We start from the raw sequence: 17,285 nt of genomic DNA, 5'->3' as shown, positions 1-17,285 counted from the left end.
AATAGGTGATGTTCGGTTTCCAAGATAAAATAATACAAAGATATAATTTAGGATAGAGTTGTAAGAATATTTTAGTCATAGGGGATTAGCTATGACTAATTATTACATGATTATCCATCTAGGATTGAATTGTTGGATTGAATCTCATGAACCAAACACCCTATAAATTTAATCCCGGATACAATCTTGCAAACTGAATACCCCATAATGGATAATTGAGATAGAATCAGTCGATCCCTGATTCTATCTCAATACACCCCAAATTCAAAATCTACTACTAGTATGAGATTTTGACTCACTTCCCACTTCAAAACTCACCACATTCGAATTCGAACACATATTACGTCCACAAACAAGTAATACTACTCCTATTATTATTCCACAGCCACGTCACGCCACACTGTCATATCTTAATTAAACACAATTATATAAAATTCTCTATAACCACAAAATCAATACCCAATAATATATATAATTATTCCCTCACTTGCCCAAAATCTCCGACTCCTTTTTTCTAATGGATAACTTTGCGTCCATGTCTTCTTCTTCATCATCTCTCTCACAAAATTCACATCTCTCCATCTTCAACATGATGATGACCTCCCAACCACACGATCATCATCACAATCACAATCAAGTATTCCAACATCATGACCAAAACAATGGATACTCAGGCTTCATCACAACCATGGAAGAAAATCAAAATATCAACGGCGATGTGGCGACCCCAGCCGCCACCGGCGAGGGAGGCAGTCTGGCCGCTGAAAACGAGGCGAAAGAAGGGAAGAAAAAGGTGGAGAAAAAGAGCAGAAAACCTAGATTTGCCTTCCAAACTAGAAGCCAAGTTGATATTCTTGATGATGGATATAGATGGAGGAAATATGGTCAGAAGGCAGTCAAGAACAATAGATTTCCCAGGTTTTTAATCCGTTTCTTCGATTTCTCATTTCGCTTTATTCGTGGATTTGACCTACGTTGACATATTCACATGTGAGTTATATCCGAAATATGAAAGAGAAAAAGATCAATTTAAGCAAGGGTCACTTTTTTTTTATAGCCAATCCGGATTTTGTGATGAAATCTCTTTAGGGTTTGGTTGATCTTCCATTGAGGTCGGATAGCATGGACTATATAGCCTATACAAATGATATTTATTTGTTTAGTAATAATTTTAAGTCTTGGATTGATTGTTAGTTCGTAAATGGCGGCGTACAAGAATATGAGTATATGTGTACTCAATTTTGCAAGATCTCAATTGTTTATGATATCATTTATGTAGTTTGTAATTAAGAAAAAAAACTTATAATTAAGTGGGACATTTTATTTGAGCTAGTTAATAAAGCCACGTAAAAAAGAACATGAAGTCTAGGCAATCAGAGGCGGATCCAGGATTCGGAAACGAAAGGGTTGGAATATATTACTAGCTTGGTTTAGCTTGATTTACGGCGGACATAATTATTTTTTTTCAGTCTTCGGGGCGACGTCAAAGGTAAACAGAGGAGACGGACATGGCAATTTTACGTCTAGATAAAAGAAAATTAGTCGCCACCTCCCGCCCTACTAGATCCTCCACTGCTTGCAATTAACATGCACTAGTTTTAATTCGGTTTAATTTGTCATTAAATAGTCCATTTATTTTCCCTCAAACTGTATGCTATATTTAATACTATAACACAAAATGAATGAGTAATTTATGGATTTTAGAACGTCCTAGATGGGCGCAAGCTCTACCTAACCGGCCAACCTTTCGCGGTCTGGTATTCATAGTCAGTCATGACCGCTGCACTGTCTCTTGTCTTTTGACGTCGGCCACGACTTTTATAGATGTATCTGATCCCACGAGTTTCATATATTCTGAATCCACTATGTTCATTATGGCATTGAGAAATTAACAATTGATTTATAATTTGTGTTTTGCAGAAGCTATTATAGATGCACACATCAAGGTTGCAATGTGAAGAAACAAGTGCAGAGGCTTTCCAAAGATGAAGGAATTGTAGTTACGACTTATGAAGGTGTCCATTCTCATCCAATCCAGAAATCTACCGACAATTTTGACCACATTCTTAGTCAAATGCAGATTTACACTTCTTTATAATAATTATATCTATACGCGCAATGGCAGATTCAAGTGGGGTCGGGATCGATCGACCCACAATATATAGATCTATTAAATTCAATATTTGGAGTTGTCACTGACCATATGGTGTTGCTACGCCACACTGCCCCAATCCTTCAGGGTTGGAGTTCATTTTCGTTATTCATTTATCATCACCTAGTCAGTGACGATTTTCGCACCCACTTCTTTTTTTTTCTGGATCTGCCATAGTATAGGCGCCAATTTGTGAAAACATTAGACGTTCAATTTCAATATATATATATACTCAAAGACTTAGATCTTTAATAATGTGAATTTTACTTGGATATTACTGTACTTGTTTATTTAATCTCTGTGTCATGTACTTACTCCTCATTTGTTGAAAACTTGTCATTGTGTTCATAAAGGAATTTTCTTTTCTGGTAAGTCGTACAGCATTTTTCTGTATTAGTATCGATTTACTAAATTTATAGTTCTCTAGTTTATATTTTTGGTTCATTCTACTCTCTCCATTCCTTAAAATAGACAATATTTGTCCTTTAGGACGTTTCTTAAAACCAGATCAATTCTATTTAAAAAAAAATTCTTTCTAATGAAGTGGTTCTTATTCTCTACTAACAATTAATGCTTTAATTACTTTTTTTTCTTTCTATCTCTCTTACTTGATTACTTATGCATTAAAACAAAAAATTATCTATTTTTTATGGACGTAGGAAGTATAATTTAATATGCTAAACCAAACTGACACAAAAAATGGAACAAGTAAAAGAAATTCAAGAAATGCGTAAAAATTATAAAATCTCCAGCTTTATACAAAAAATATACGGTTATATTAACCTAGAGTAATATTACGAGATATATTGGCGCCTAATATTACAGAACTTTCCAAAAATTTATTTTTTCCTACAAACTTTAAACTTAACATATAATATTACGAACTTAAGTAGTTGTTGATTTTTTTTCCCATCAACGACAAATTCGGCTACATTTTATTTATTATTATATCACATACGATATGGTTACCATTAAAAAATGATAGTGATGTGATTACCAGGTTCTAAGAAGCCAAATATAGTTATTCATCTCATTTTAATGTAGTTGGATTTTGTTGCCAGTGAAAAAAATTTAATAGTTATTGAAATTCATGATATTATATAGCACGTTCAAAGTTCTCCGGAAAAAATAAATTTTTTAAATTTTTATTGATATTGAGCGCTAATGACCCTATAAAATAGTAATATGAATGTTTTTATTATGGAAAATTCTCCACAAATTAAATTGCTCTTACAGCCTATATAACTTATGGGCTGGGCCCATTAAAAATTGATAAGAACCAATCTATTTCTACAATAAGAGACGAATTAAACAAATAAATTATTAAAAGACCTTTTGAAAAAATAATTACTCGCTTAGAGGCTTAATTACTGTACATTTGTTCCACACTTGCACAAGAATTGAAAAATAATCAAATAATTCGTATTCAAAATTTTATTTTCGTACTTGACTAATAGTAGATTCAATTCCGTTAGTATCAAATTACCATCCCATAATTTTTTTTCTATTTTACAAAATTAGTCAAATTCTATTATTGGCAAGATTTGCTCTCTACATTCTTTACTAATAATATTTCAATTTTTTTTCTATCTCTTTCCTATTTTGTCAATGTTGCATTAAAAATTTAAATCTTTTATTCCCAAAATGCTTAGTTTTATGGGATAGTAGCAGTATAAAAATACAAATATCGACTTGAGCTAAAGTTTGGGCCAACTCTATCGATTTATAGACTATTGGTTTTATCACTTCATGAACAAGTTGTAATTTTGTCGGTTATGTTTCAACCATATAATCCTATAAAACAGACGTGTAATTTAAATCAATTTGAGAGTTTCAAATTGAATACTATGACAACTCATTTTATTATCACAAAACAATTATTACTTCCTTCGTGTCATGAAAACAGAAATTTCAAAAACGGGTCATGTTTTAATACAAAATTGATAAAAATAGATGAATAGAAAAAATGACTAAAATAAGAACAAGTAGGAAAACATAGTAAAAATAATATTAGTAGATTGTAAGATCCATTTTCTAAATACAGAGTTTTTACTTTTAAGAGACTAACCAAGTAGAAAAGAATCACTACAAAAAACAAGTTTTAAGAACACAAAAATCGAGATGCAATTACTTTCATTGGAAAATTTTAAAAAATATACAAATTTAGGACGCAAAATACAACGTTCCTAAATTAAGAAAAAATTAATTTAATCATCATTAATTAACTTAATCTTTTTTTTACGTCCTCTAAATTTAGTTGGGACATCAATAATAAAAACGTTTTTTTGAAGAATTGATGGCATATTTAGAAACTCAAATTAACACCCTTAATTTTATGAAAAATCATCGTTAAAGTCTTTTTATTGAAGTGAATTTTTATTTTTAGAAAATAGAGGAAGTATATTACAGTACAATACTTATAAAATAGCATTAAAAATACATCGTCTTAATTCCTAGGATAACAATTCATTGAAGGCTTGTGTCAATTTATTTCGGCTACAGCCACTCCAGATTTCATTATATCCAATACTAAAATAGGGTTTCGTTAAGCTGCTCAATTTCAGAAGCCCTTTTCTCTACTCTACTCGATAATTACCTAAGCTCGTGGATTATAATTCTTTTATTTTGGATTCGATCCCTCGTTTTTGTTTGTGTATTATCGAAATTTATGAATGTTTTTTTGTCGTTAATTTCCTGTGAAAATCGCCACTTCTCCGCCGATGGCGCTTCCTCTCGGCAAGCTATCGCTCATCGTTGGTGCAGGTCAATTGTTTCTTTCAACAATCGTTATCGATTTGTTACAATTTTCTGAAGCTTATGTTTCTGTTGATTTTTCGTGGTATCGATGCTGCTGTGTGTGTACGTGTTTGACTGTTAGTTTTTGGACTTTTAGATCAATTGCCATTTTGCTAGTGCTATTGTTTGTGATTGATGTTTAGCGTCTGTTATATTTTGGATACTTACCTGATGATTTCACCTTCGAGTTTATTTAATTTGAATCAATTGTGAGAAATAGTGGCTGAATGGTTGAATTCTGTTGTTGATTCCGGTTTGGTGGCCGGGTTTATTAGTCACGAAGAGCTGGTAGTTGTAATGGTTCTCCCCCCTTTCTCTACCATCACCACCTACTCATAGCTGCTCTATTCCTAGCTCAACCTCTGGTGTTGGCAGAACGGAACCCATATATACCTTTGAGTCATTTATTTGCCTAATTTACTACAAGACCATCGCTCTAGCGCTAGCTGTAAAGTGTACATTTTTGCATTGTGAGTATTCATCACAAAATATTTTACTGAGGAGACCCAACCACATTTGCAGGCCTCGTGGGATCTGTTCTTGCCAAGGAGGGCCGGATATCTAATGTTTCTGATTTTTTCTCCGGTGCATTTAAGGTGCCTTTTACTTTGGAAGTTTTTTTTGAAATCTGAATGAGCATGGGCTATAAGTCCTTCAGAAGCTTTTGATTTTCTTAATTTTGCTACTCTTGCTTTAACTGACAGATAGTTTTCAAGCAACTTAAACAAGATGTTCCAGCTACCTCCCAACCCAAACCTCGGAATGATTCTTTGATGCAACAGGTTTGGAGCTAATTATGTCTTTGATTACTGTTTATGTTGTTCTCTTACCTACTAAAGAGGTCTTTCCCCATATTTAGATGGGCCTTATTTTGTATCATTTGTCTTACAATATATGACTATTATATTTCACGACTTCTAATTGTTGGACTATGGTTCTGTTCTTTGTTCAGTTGTCCTGGTTGGGCTTATCTAACAAGTATAATAATTATGGTATTGGAAAATTGCTTAGAACTTGCTATGACAGAAAAGGGATAGAGTAACTATAGCATAGCCAAGAGAAAGATGCACCCTTTTCTCTACTAATACAGATTCACTGGTAGAATGGATTCCGAATGTGGAGAAAGAGAATGTTGTAATGTACTCCCTCCGTTCCGGCCTAAGTGAGACGTTTCTATTTTGGCACAAGAATTTAGGTAGTGGTGTTTAGTGAATTAAATTATTAATAGTAAAGTAAGAGAGAGAATAAAGTAAGAAAGAGAAAGAGAGAAAATATAAGAGAGGATAAAGTAAGAAAGAGAAAGAGAGAATAAAGTAAGAGGGAGGATAAAGTAAGGAAGAGAGAGAGAATAAAGTAAGAGAGATGACAAAGTAGGATAGATAAGAGGATAAAGTAGGAGAGAGGTGTGAGTTATTTTTTGCCAAAAAAGAAAACGTCTCACTTAGGTTGGGACGGAGGGAGTACTTGATATGACAATTATTTTATTACCTCAGATCTTCTCTAGTCTCAGTACATTCTTGCAATAATTAGATAAAAGTTCAACAGTATTGGCTGTTTTGTTCACTTTTACCTGCCATCTTTCTAGTCATACTACATCATCAGTCATCACTACATTAACGCTTATGATCAAAGCTATTGGCAGATGAACTGATTTTGAGTTTTAACTCTCTCAGGTTAACAGTCTACGAGAAGAGCTGCAACTCTTGGCATCAAATAGATCTGTTACAATTGTTACTGGAGAACGATCAGGTCACAATACTTTATAAAATGATAGTAAATCTCATCTCATCAACTTTGGTGTGAAATCTTTTTTGATTTCCGTTATTATGTACTTGTTGCGTGCTATATTTGATCGGTGTGGTGTATCCCACTATGGGAGAAATCCTCACATCTTTGTACTCTATTTGTCAACATGCACATCCTATGTTTCAGATTCTCCTAGTGCTCCGCCCGCTGACATCTTTTTGAGCTTTATGATATCACCTTTTTTATACCCACCAATTTGTTCACATGCAGCAAAATCATATTGGTAAAGAACAATGCACTGTTATGCATAAAAATCATTGATTACATTATTATTTTCTATCATGTGTATGCATCTGTCATGAAATTGCCAATGCTCTAATTTTACTTTGGGAATAGAGCGACTTTCTCTTTATAGAGGATTACTGTTTGTGTCTTATATTGATGTTGCATGTTCTTTACTTGTATAACAAACTTTAACACTATTGTTCTACTAGCTATGCTATTGCTCTTAGCCAAAAAAGCAGAGATGGGCTTTATTAAGTTTCAATACTCTGTCACTTCTTCTCTGTATAAAATTTGAATGCCTGGATCTTCACCTTGACCTTGTTTTCCTTTGGGAACTTATCAAATAGTGCTATTTGCTGACTTTATCTTGTACTCTTTTGCAGCATCTGGTAAATATGGAATGGTAATTATTACTATAGTTGCAGGATATGGCTACATTTGGTGGAAGGTAATTTTATATTGGTTTTCTCTAGCGAAACACTGATTTTTTGGACTTTACTTTTCATATATCAATTGAATTTTTGTAACTGAGATACTCAGTTTTATTAGGTGCTAACAAATTATTTACATGTGGTGGAACATCTGCCCTGATAATTAATTCTATATTTACAATAGCTAGGTTTATATGTTGCTTATCTTATAAGCCTTTATAGGTTGCTTTTGGTAAACCTAGTTGTTTTGTCATTCCTTTGATAGCATAAGTTGATAACTCGGGATGTAATTTCCGTTTTGAGCATTTATTAATTTTAATATCTGGTGCAAATTTAGTGTTTGTACTTTGTACACAGATATACATCTCTTAAATATTTATCCGCTTGCAGGGTTGGAAGATTTCTGATATGATGTTTGCTACAAGGCGTGGCTTAAATGATGCCTGTTCTTCTGTAGCTAAACAGCTTGAAACAGTTTACTCCTCTGTTTCAGTAAGCTTTTAATTCTGAGTTTTGTTACTTTATTGTTGTGATGGCAAATCTGGAGTTTACCTGTTCAAATGCTGACTGTTCTTTTCTTGCAAGAGGAGCACTCCATCATCTAAAGCTTTTTTTGATTTACTACATCTGCCATCTGTTAATTCTATATATTTTCTTCAGTATTTATTTGTTATGCAACATGATACTTAGTTTTCTTTGGCTTTTGATAAAGAATTGAATGTTGAAAGTTTGACCTTTGGACTCTATACTTGAATCATTCATTCTTGAAGTTCTTAACAATTATTCACAAGTGCATGTATGTATACTAGTATTATAGATGCTATGCAATATCTTTGAAGCATTCATTCTACAGACTACAAATGAGTATTTTTTTCACTTTTAAATCAAGCTATGACTTGCAATAGATTGGTATACCACTTACACCAGGTACTGGGTGCGAACCTTGCAATTGCAGCATTTGTTAACCTATGCATAAATCCAGAAGCTTTATGTTCCTTATTTTTGTGTTGCGTGGCAAGTATGCATTTGATTGATGGCTTTTTTTGCTATTATTACTTTTCACAACTGAATTTTGTTACATAAGATCCTTTGTCCTAGAGTGTCTTTCAGCTTTCCCCATGCTTGCTTTGAAAGTATTTAAAACATGTGCAATTTATCACCTGGGACCGGGGTGCATGATAGATGCAATGGATCTTGATAGTGCTACGTCATTAATGTGTAGTATCATTTCTGTGCCTGCATGACGCCATGAACTGAACTTTTCTTTAACTTTGCAGGTCACTAAAAAACATCTGTCCTCGAGAATTGACCGAGTAGATTGTAAAATTGATGAAGTTGCTGACCATACAACAGCAACGAAAGATGAGGTCAGGCAAAATTATAAACATTTTGGTGGCTCAGGTTTATCTCTTGTTTGTCCTGAACCTGTCAAGTTACTGACTATGAAATTTGCTCAGATATCTGATCTGCGAGGCAATGTAAAATCAATTGATTCAAAATTCCAGAATGTACATCATGTTGTGCGGTCATTGGTAACTAATATCTCCCCTCATAACTTCAATTTGTTTCTCTGGATATTTGTTCTTATTTAGTTGTGCTTATCTATGGGTGAGTGGTGGGTCAGACACGAATGGCTAAACCCTTTCTTGTAACAGGAAACAAAGATTAGCAGAATAGAAGTGAGACAGGTACTGTTAAACTCTGTTCTTCAGCACTCTCCCTCCTAGTTGCATATAGTAGTTACTACTATTATTTTTCGTTCTAACGATAGTTAATCTTTTAATGTAGAATCAACTGAACTCTGGCGTTGAAAATTTGGTAGGCTATGCATATAATCTCGAGCTCGAGAAGAGCAAAAGCATGGAGCAAATTGAGGCAAGAATATAATAAACCCATATTTCATATCCGCAACCATTAATGTACGTAGCCTAACCTTTAGAATGAAACGTGCAGGGAGCATCTAGTTCCTCCAGGCCTGCCCTTGAACTGCCAAAAGTATCTCCGTCAAGGGTAAATTATCCGTCGTATGTAGCTTTAGTAGATAGTAGATACTCCTTCCTTCCACGAAATAATGACCTATTTTGCCATTTTGCAATTCCATGATTTAAAACCCCATTAATTTTTTTTAACATTTTAGGTAAGTGGATCTCCACACTCCACTAAATTCTTAGACTCACATTCCATTATAAAACTAATAGTAGTATATAAAATTGGGATCCACATTCCACTATTTTTTCCCGCTCAATTTCCTACACAAATTCAAACAATTTATTAGAACAGGCACTTAGTCAAAACTGGTGTGGTAATCGTTGAAATCGTGTACGGAGGGAGTATCATACTAAATGTATACCAATTAATCTAGTTTACTTCTTTGCCCTTCTCAGTCTGTGTCTATGCCCATCAAGGCTTTAGGTGAGCCACCATCACCATCTACTGCTAACGGATCTTTTAAGAAGCAGGTTACATTTCCGTCTCCTGCTTCAGGCCTCAAGGTAACAAAATATCCTCTTTAACCTCTCATGTTTTGTAGCCATGCCAAGCATCTCTCACATTGTCTTCTGCAGGAACTGTATGGAACATCAGACGATGTTGGAGTGTCGGGCTCAAGCAGTCCACTGGGTTCGAATGGAACTCGTGCTTCTGAAGAAACAAATACAGACAATGCCACGAGTGGTTTGTTTGGAAGATTTTCAGGATTTTCGTTGCTTACAAGAAGCCGCAGCACGGTGCCGACTGCCAAGTAGAGTAGGTTGTAGATTGCGACCACAAGAACCGATTTTAGGATATAAATGAGTAGATCCGAGGAGAGGGTTATATATCTCCTATATAAGGAAATGCCTAATATATATGATCACCCGAATTTTGTATGTTCACATGTTAGCTCTTCGGATATTCTGCCAAGAGATGGAACTATTTTTTTTTGAAACTAATGGGAGAAAGGTAAATAAATGAACACCCTCAATTGTATTTTCATCATTTTTCCCCTTGCAATTATCTGCAGTTGATTATTTCATTCTCATTAGGCGATGCTGGAATCTCACTGGTTCTAAATTCTAATGGTCTGATTTTTGTTCCAAATTTTTGAATCCATAACTTAGTTTCATTGGAGATTTTGGCTCAGAAAAACTGTGTTAAATTGAAAAAATTGCCAGGATTATGTGAACAAATCAAGTCAAGTTAATATATTATCTGAAATTCAATCTACTAATGGTAATAAGTGATTATCAATTTATATTACTAGTATTTATTTAAATTGCTAATCCAGCCTTTAAAAGCTCCTCCCTAATTAACACAATCTAATTTGTGTCTAACTTCTATTACACATTGGCTTTTCAGTTGTAAATAACTAAAAATATTAGATAAATCACCTCAGAAGAAGTTTATGATGTAATAATATACTCCATGTCACATATCTACATCAGTTTTTCTAGAGAAATGAAAAAAAATGATGAACTCAAAACAATTTTTCGGAAAGTAAAATATAAACGAAAAACTGTCGAGATATTCACAACGAGTTATCCCAAAAAAAATTGATTTGTTGAAAATCTATAGTTTGGGCCTGTGGGGATTTAAAATTGAACTAATGGGCTTTATCATATGAAGCCCAACCCATAACCAAGATGGAGGGAGCCGTTTCCCGCCATTTTTACTCTTGAGCACTACTTTTGCTCTCTCTCTCGAGATCGATTTTCCCCCCATTAATCTTCTAGATCCTGCTGCCATCAAACAGTTAATTGGTTGTCGAAATGGAAATCATCGGCTCACGCAGGAAATCCTTGCTTTCCCCAGCAGGCGACGCCGCTCCGACTATCCCGATATACCGCTCGGCGCCGGAGCTCGAAGTCCGGCTCGAAGATTTTGAGCTGTATGCTGTCCACCGCCTTCGAGGTTTATTTCTTTGTTTTCGTGTGTCTGGTCGATATTCGCTGCACGTTCTTATTTGTTTTGTCTCGATCTGTTGGATTGAGTTTCTAGAGACTGAATTTGTTGCTAGAATAGTACTTTTAGTTTAAACTTTCTCGTTTTAAGTTCACAATTGAGCTTGGTAAACTGGATCTAGTGACGAATTTGGCTCCATTTGAATTGAGTATTGTTGATTCCTTTACATCTGGAAGCAGGACTTGAGTAAACTTATGATTTTTTAGGGTTGTGTTTGAGCTTTAGCAAAATGTCGGATAATTATTTGTATGGTGTTTTTCTGATAGTTGTATTTTCTGAAAAATAGATGCTTTTGTCCCCATAACTAGTGTTTGTTAACAGGGAATGTATGAGTCATATGGCTTGATTTTTCTGTGTAGTTCTCAAAGGAATTTCAGATGCACTATCCCGTGGGAAGAAGCCAAATGAGATGGGAAATGTGGTAATGTTAAATCTTTTCTATCTGCGTCATTTCTGAGTCTCTTCTGATAAAAGGCAGAGAATCTTTGTATAGTTCTACTTGTTTCGGGTTTGATAGCTTGCAGTACAGATAAAGGAATTATTGAAGGTACACATGAGTCACCCAGAAGCATCTCAAGTTATGAACAAGGACATCATTTCCCACTTTGTTCTACGTCTTGTCTACTGCAGAGAGTAAGAGACACCTTTATTTATCTTCCTTCTGCCATACTAGCATTTCTTGCTCCCAGAATTGCATATTCAGTTTCTAATTTTGATCTGTTGAATACGTGGAAGGGAGGAATTAAGGAAATGGTTCCTTTCAATGGAGACAACACTGTTTCGTTATCGCTTTCTACTTGAAACTTCTGAGGCTCAGGTATAATATCATTATTACCTTGATGAAATTTTGTTTTGTTCTTTGAATAATTTTATTCAATTACTGATCTCCTGCATTTGGGTTTTCTCTCTAGATAGCATTGATGGCAGAGTTTGACCTGCCGTACAAAACTATAACCAATGCGGAATACGAGGTCAATAGTGTTATTTAAGCCTTAACCATATATGCAAGGTCATTCAAGCTTTACTCTTAATAAAGTAAATATTCCTCTGGTTTCTTTTCAGAATGTTAAAGACAAATTGAACAAAGTAGCACGCTCAATGAATTCCAGTGGTATGTTTCTCATTACTTTCTAGAAAAATCGAGTCAAATCTGAATTTGTTACTAATCTCATAGCTTCACCTGATGTTCTTTATCTATTTGTTATTGCAGCTGATACCATGTATTACAAGGTAATTACTAACTTCCTCTCTTCCCTGCTAAGTAGTTTTATACTGCTTAGAAAAGTGCAAGTAAGACTCAACTACCAATAAAGTGTGGTGGAACACTAGAATACAAAATCAAATGTGACTGAGAACTATTATATTGGTTTTGGCTGACCTAATGCTCTTTTGGGTCCTTTTTCTCCTTTGTTATAACATAAAGGTGCCATTTGAGAAAGTTCCTGACCTTGTAGCAAGACGAGAAGTATTTATCATGAAGGGGTATGCTTATGTTGCCAGGACTCAGGTGATTGTGCTGATAGACCACTTTTTATGCAGAGATGGGTTTCTTTCCATCACTCTGTTGTTAAACTCTTGATTTCTTTGCAGGTGGTTTCCATCATTATGACACATTATCGCAGCCATCTTTCTAAAGCACTCATACTAACTAACAGGTCATTCTCATTTGTTGGCTACACTGATTGGAAAAAATTTAGTTAAATTAATTTCATTCTAGAGCATTAGATAATATTCTCGAATACTTAGCATCTGAATTATTTGTGTTTAGAAAATGGACGTCTATGATCAGAGAGCAAGAGAAGGACCGCCTGACTCCTGTAGGTGTCCATGAGTGATTCTTCATCAATCCATATAAAAATTTCTGTAGCATCTAACTATCTTTGCTTTACTTAGATTGTCGAAGCCCTATCCACAAGTTATTTAGGTCCTGATTATAGCCAGGTAATTGGAAAGGATAAGATCATAATCTATTTGCATGTTTGTCCACATCAAAATTAGTTTATTGACATATGATATGTCCCTGCAGCCAAAAGATTTTGGAGAGATATCTCTTAGAGACATTGATCATATTGCCAGAAGTTCATTCCCTCTCTGCATGCGTTATTTATTTGAAAAGGTAAATAGTGAGTCTGTGATTGTAAAAACACTGCTCCTTTTCGGTGTTTTAACATTTTCAACCCCTGTTATTTAATTTCAGCTTAAGGAGGATCATCACTTGAAACATGGAGGGCGAATGCAATTGGGTCTCTTTCTCAAGGTCTTTTACTCTTATTTATATGTTGCTCTTGCTCATGGGTATAACTCTAGGATTAAGTTTACGTATAAACACTTAAAAATTAAAATTATGCCAGTTAATTAAAAATGCCAAACTTCCTCTTGCTTAATGTTCAAAATCACAATCCTAAATGTTGGTTGTACTCGTATTGCAACTCAATGGCATTCTTTCTGTATACCATACATATCCCATTACGTGTGTATAGTATTTTGTGAGAGTTGAGAAAGTAATTGCTGCTTAAACTTTGAGGCAATCTAGGATACGCCGAATTTTGTAGCGTTGATATTGTTTGCATGTGTTATCAGGGTGTTGGACTCAAGCTGGATGATGCCCTTGCATTTTGGAAATCAGAATTTTCCAAAAAGGTAATCTCAATTTGATATCAGTTACATAATCAGCTCAATTCTGTTTCAATAAGATTGTAATCTGATTGAGTGAGCGTATCACTTCTATTTTTTATGTCAGAAAATTATCAATGTAGCATTTTCAGATTGTGCACATTGATATCTGCAATTTCGTTGGTTATGATATCTAATGCGCTGTCAAAATAATCTCTGAATACCAATTCATAGTTTATGCTATTGTCAGCACAACACGCGAATGGAATCTACTTCACACTCTTTAATATTTTCTTCTCCTAAATTAATTCTGTGGGTTGTGCTCCTTTTTAGGTAGGTGCTGAAAGATTTGACAAGGAATATGCATACGGCATACGACACAATTATGGAAAAGAAGGGAAGAGGACGGTAATTTGTTTCCACTGTTTCTGAATTATCAACCTTACCTCTATGGAGTCCAATCTTGAAGGATTCCTTCAGCAACCTCTATACATGAGTAAAATAACTCATGCATGGAGATCATACACCTGTTTACCTTATTTATGTTACATGCTATCATTGCTATCTAAACAGCAAAGACAATGCTGTATCTACACGCATGTGATATCCATTATCATTGAATTTCTTCACTGTTGGTCAAGAGTTTCATAGACTGAAAGCAGTGTTAATATATCTTTTTCAATAGTTTCTAAGACACTAGCCTTTTACTTATTCTTTGTATGTTTCTGAGGGCAATTATACTGTTTTTAAACGTATCCGTCAATGTGCAGGATTACACACCCTATTCATGCCAAAAGATAATATCATCAACACCAGGAGTAGGGGATCATCATGGGTGCCCTTATCGTCATTTAAGGTCAACTTTTATTATATGAAGCTATTGGATCATTACAAAACTCGAAAGAGCTGACCCTTTAATTTCAAACTCAATGTGCACCATTCCATCTCCAATTAGCTATGCAGAAACTTTTGCAATTTTTTTGCAGTCTGCCAACATCCTCGTAGACAACCCTTGCAGGAATTTTGAGAAACTGGTTTTGGAACGATACCAATAAAGCTTATCAATTTCTGCCTGATAAGAGATTGATGTAGTGCCACACCTCTTTGTTTCTCATACATAGATTCCAAAAGGCATAGAAACACACTTGTTACGCACTTACATTTGCTAACTACTGAATTGTCCACTTTTCATTTGCAATCGCCTTGTCATTTTCATGCTATCCTGATAAAAGAAATATTGCTTGAGCAGGGAGGAGAATTTGAGAGCAGCACTTAATAACATGGGAGTAGCTAACAGGGTACTTGAGGACGTGATGGATAAAGTGCGGAATAAACATTATCAGGTTATTGTTTGCTACCAAAACTTGCTCGTATGTTTCCATTTCCACGCCCTTCTCTTTTTAGTGTGAGTAATATCTTTGAGGTTTGTGATGCAGTTGGCATGCACCTTAACATTTGAAGCTGTGCATGGGGCATCTTGTGATCAGGGAATCAATCATCCAAATCAGTACTACAGCGACAGCAAAACAATTTTGGAATCCAGGGTAATAAATTCATGGACTTCCTTGATTTTGTTGGTTGGGACCTATGCTGATTTCTATGCATAGCCAATTTATTTATTTATTATTATACCAGGAAGCTTTATTTGGGTGTCATTTTGTATAAATTTCCCATATTTCCTTTAATAACCCATCCATCAGTATATATTTAATTGTTAATTATTTTTTTCATGTGCCTGGAATTTGGGTCTAGTGTGACCCAATTCTGCATGTGATGAAAAAGATATTGTTAAGTAGTTAAGAAGCATAGGTAAAAGTAGATTTCAAAATATAAAAGTGAAATTTACTTGGACTGAATTCTGAATATGGTAGCCATTTTTAATCTTATGTATAAAGTAATTAAAACTTACTCTGTGTCTTATTGTTTACTTTCTTTGTGGACGATGATGTGATAGGTATTTCAAGCTTATTATACCTATTATTTTCATTTTTTAATTAATGTGCTATCAGAAAATTGTTAAAGATGCATTTTGTGTAGCTCAATCTAGAAGGCGTTGTCAGAATTTATACTCATGATCCTTCAGTCATGAGATGGCCTACTTCGCCAACTAGGCTACTCCAAAGATTTCGTTAGCTAATAATGTCATTTCCCACGTTTCATTCCTTAACGATCAATGCTGTTCAGATACTTGGACTGAATTAAATTTCTGCCAGTTTCACTCACTTTGGGTGAAGCTGTGTTGATCATTAGTTGAGATGGGTATAGTTTTGTAGGCTCATTTCATTTGCTGCAATTCACCACTTTATGGCTAGCATAAAGCCTCTTAGGTAGATATGACATGAATTCCGTGATCTTTGCTCACCTGGCACCCATATATGCATGCGAGTGGATTTGTACATGTTTGACGAACTTTGTTTCATTGATAGAATTATGCCCCTACACTGGAATGTAGTTACATACACTAATATGTTATAGTACACAGTTCCATACTAATTTAGTTTTATATATGCAGAATAATTCTAAGGGGACTTAGATTGGAAGTCTCGGCATCCAAAAATTTCCCTTGTAAGTGTACAAATCCCCTAATTTTCTACTTGTGAGCAGCTGCTTTCTCCTTTTTAAGTTTAATTCCTGTAAGCTTGATGAAATTTCTTTAAAACGATGGCTCCAAAACTACCACGGCTTGCTACTCAATTTGATAACTAGATGGATGCATGAAATGGTATGCTCACAAATTAGGAGAAAATGATACTAGTTAGCTTCTGTTGACATATTGCTTCTTCCATGTGAGCAGTTTACATGAAGAAAAATCTACGTGAGATATGTCGTGGTGCAATACGAGCACTTAGGTCTCCGCTCCTGATTATGCCCAAGTTGCTGTCACTTTCCATGAATTGTAAGTTGTAAATCAGTTTGTGTAGGATTTGAAGCATCTCTTGATTCTTGTCTTCTCTATTGTTTTAGATCATGACTAAGACTTTAGCATTTAAAAAGAAGAGGTTTTATTTATTGGGTAGAAGTAGAAGTAACAAGATACGCTTCTTTTTAACATTCTGAAATTTGGTTTTTCTAAATCCAGATATTTTTTACAATTTGCATAAAAAAATCATACAGTGTTTTGTGTAGTATTTTTGTAAAAATTCAACAAATAGCTCTAATGTTCGGGCCTTTGGTAGAGTATCGTGAGGATAATTAGGAATATTATTATTGCTTCTTTTTTTTAATAAAAAAAAGGAGAATAAGACATTTAAGACTTAAAAGAGAGGGTTCAAATCCTCTATCCACCAAGATTATTTCAACCCAAATATGGATAGGATTGAAAG

General features: G+C 34.6%; 3 protein-coding genes across 4 annotated transcripts; all 3 read left to right on the top strand.

The window, feature by feature from the left end:
• The first annotated feature begins 481 nt into the window (after window positions 1-481).
• LOC121806633 (probable WRKY transcription factor 75) lies at window positions 482-2,524 on the top strand. The gene is made up of 2 exons (XM_042206749.1): window positions 482-918; window positions 1,921-2,524. The coding sequence occupies exons 1-2, from the start codon at window positions 518-520 to the stop codon at window positions 2,096-2,098; spliced, it is 579 nt and encodes a 192-aa protein (XP_042062683.1). The 5' UTR covers window positions 482-517; the 3' UTR covers window positions 2,099-2,524.
• Window positions 2,525-4,626: 2,102 nt separating this feature from the next.
• LOC121806745 lies at window positions 4,627-10,386 on the top strand. Its single transcript, XM_042206878.1, has 13 exons — window positions 4,627-4,915; window positions 5,471-5,544; window positions 5,653-5,730; window positions 6,622-6,697; window positions 7,363-7,427; window positions 7,801-7,902; window positions 8,688-8,777; window positions 8,868-8,942; window positions 9,066-9,098; window positions 9,199-9,285; window positions 9,364-9,420; window positions 9,795-9,902; window positions 9,975-10,386. Exons 1-13 carry the CDS (start codon window positions 4,873-4,875, stop codon window positions 10,152-10,154), a joined length of 1,068 nt encoding a protein of 355 aa, XP_042062812.1. The 5' UTR covers window positions 4,627-4,872; the 3' UTR covers window positions 10,155-10,386.
• A 681-nt stretch (window positions 10,387-11,067) lies between these two features.
• LOC121809757 (probable DNA primase large subunit) lies at window positions 11,068-16,978 on the top strand. Of its 2 annotated transcripts, none has more exons than XM_042210542.1 (20): window positions 11,068-11,298; window positions 11,709-11,770; window positions 11,879-11,982; window positions 12,085-12,166; window positions 12,261-12,320; window positions 12,412-12,460; window positions 12,560-12,579; window positions 12,773-12,856; window positions 12,940-13,004; window positions 13,118-13,166; window positions 13,243-13,290; window positions 13,376-13,465; window positions 13,547-13,606; window positions 13,930-13,989; window positions 14,296-14,370; window positions 14,733-14,818; window positions 15,212-15,305; window positions 15,399-15,506; window positions 16,475-16,527; window positions 16,757-16,978. In XM_042210542.1, exons 1-19 carry the CDS (start codon window positions 11,157-11,159, stop codon window positions 16,493-16,495), a joined length of 1,359 nt encoding a protein of 452 aa, XP_042066476.1. In that variant the 5' UTR covers window positions 11,068-11,156; the 3' UTR covers window positions 16,496-16,527; window positions 16,757-16,978. The 2 variants fall into 2 exon arrangements, with proteins under 2 accessions (XP_042066476.1, XP_042066477.1); XM_042210543.1 differs by having other exon boundaries at window positions 11,159-11,298; window positions 11,671-11,770.
• The last annotated feature ends 307 nt before the right edge of the window (window positions 16,979-17,285 follow it).

Source organism: Salvia splendens, chromosome 6 (assembly GCF_004379255.2).
Source record: "Salvia splendens isolate huo1 chromosome 6, SspV2, whole genome shotgun sequence".
In the NCBI taxonomy this organism is placed as follows: domain Eukaryota; kingdom Viridiplantae; phylum Streptophyta; class Magnoliopsida; order Lamiales; family Lamiaceae; genus Salvia; species Salvia splendens.
Note: the sequence above shows the minus strand (reverse complement) of the source record. Positions and strands in the feature narration are given on the sequence as shown.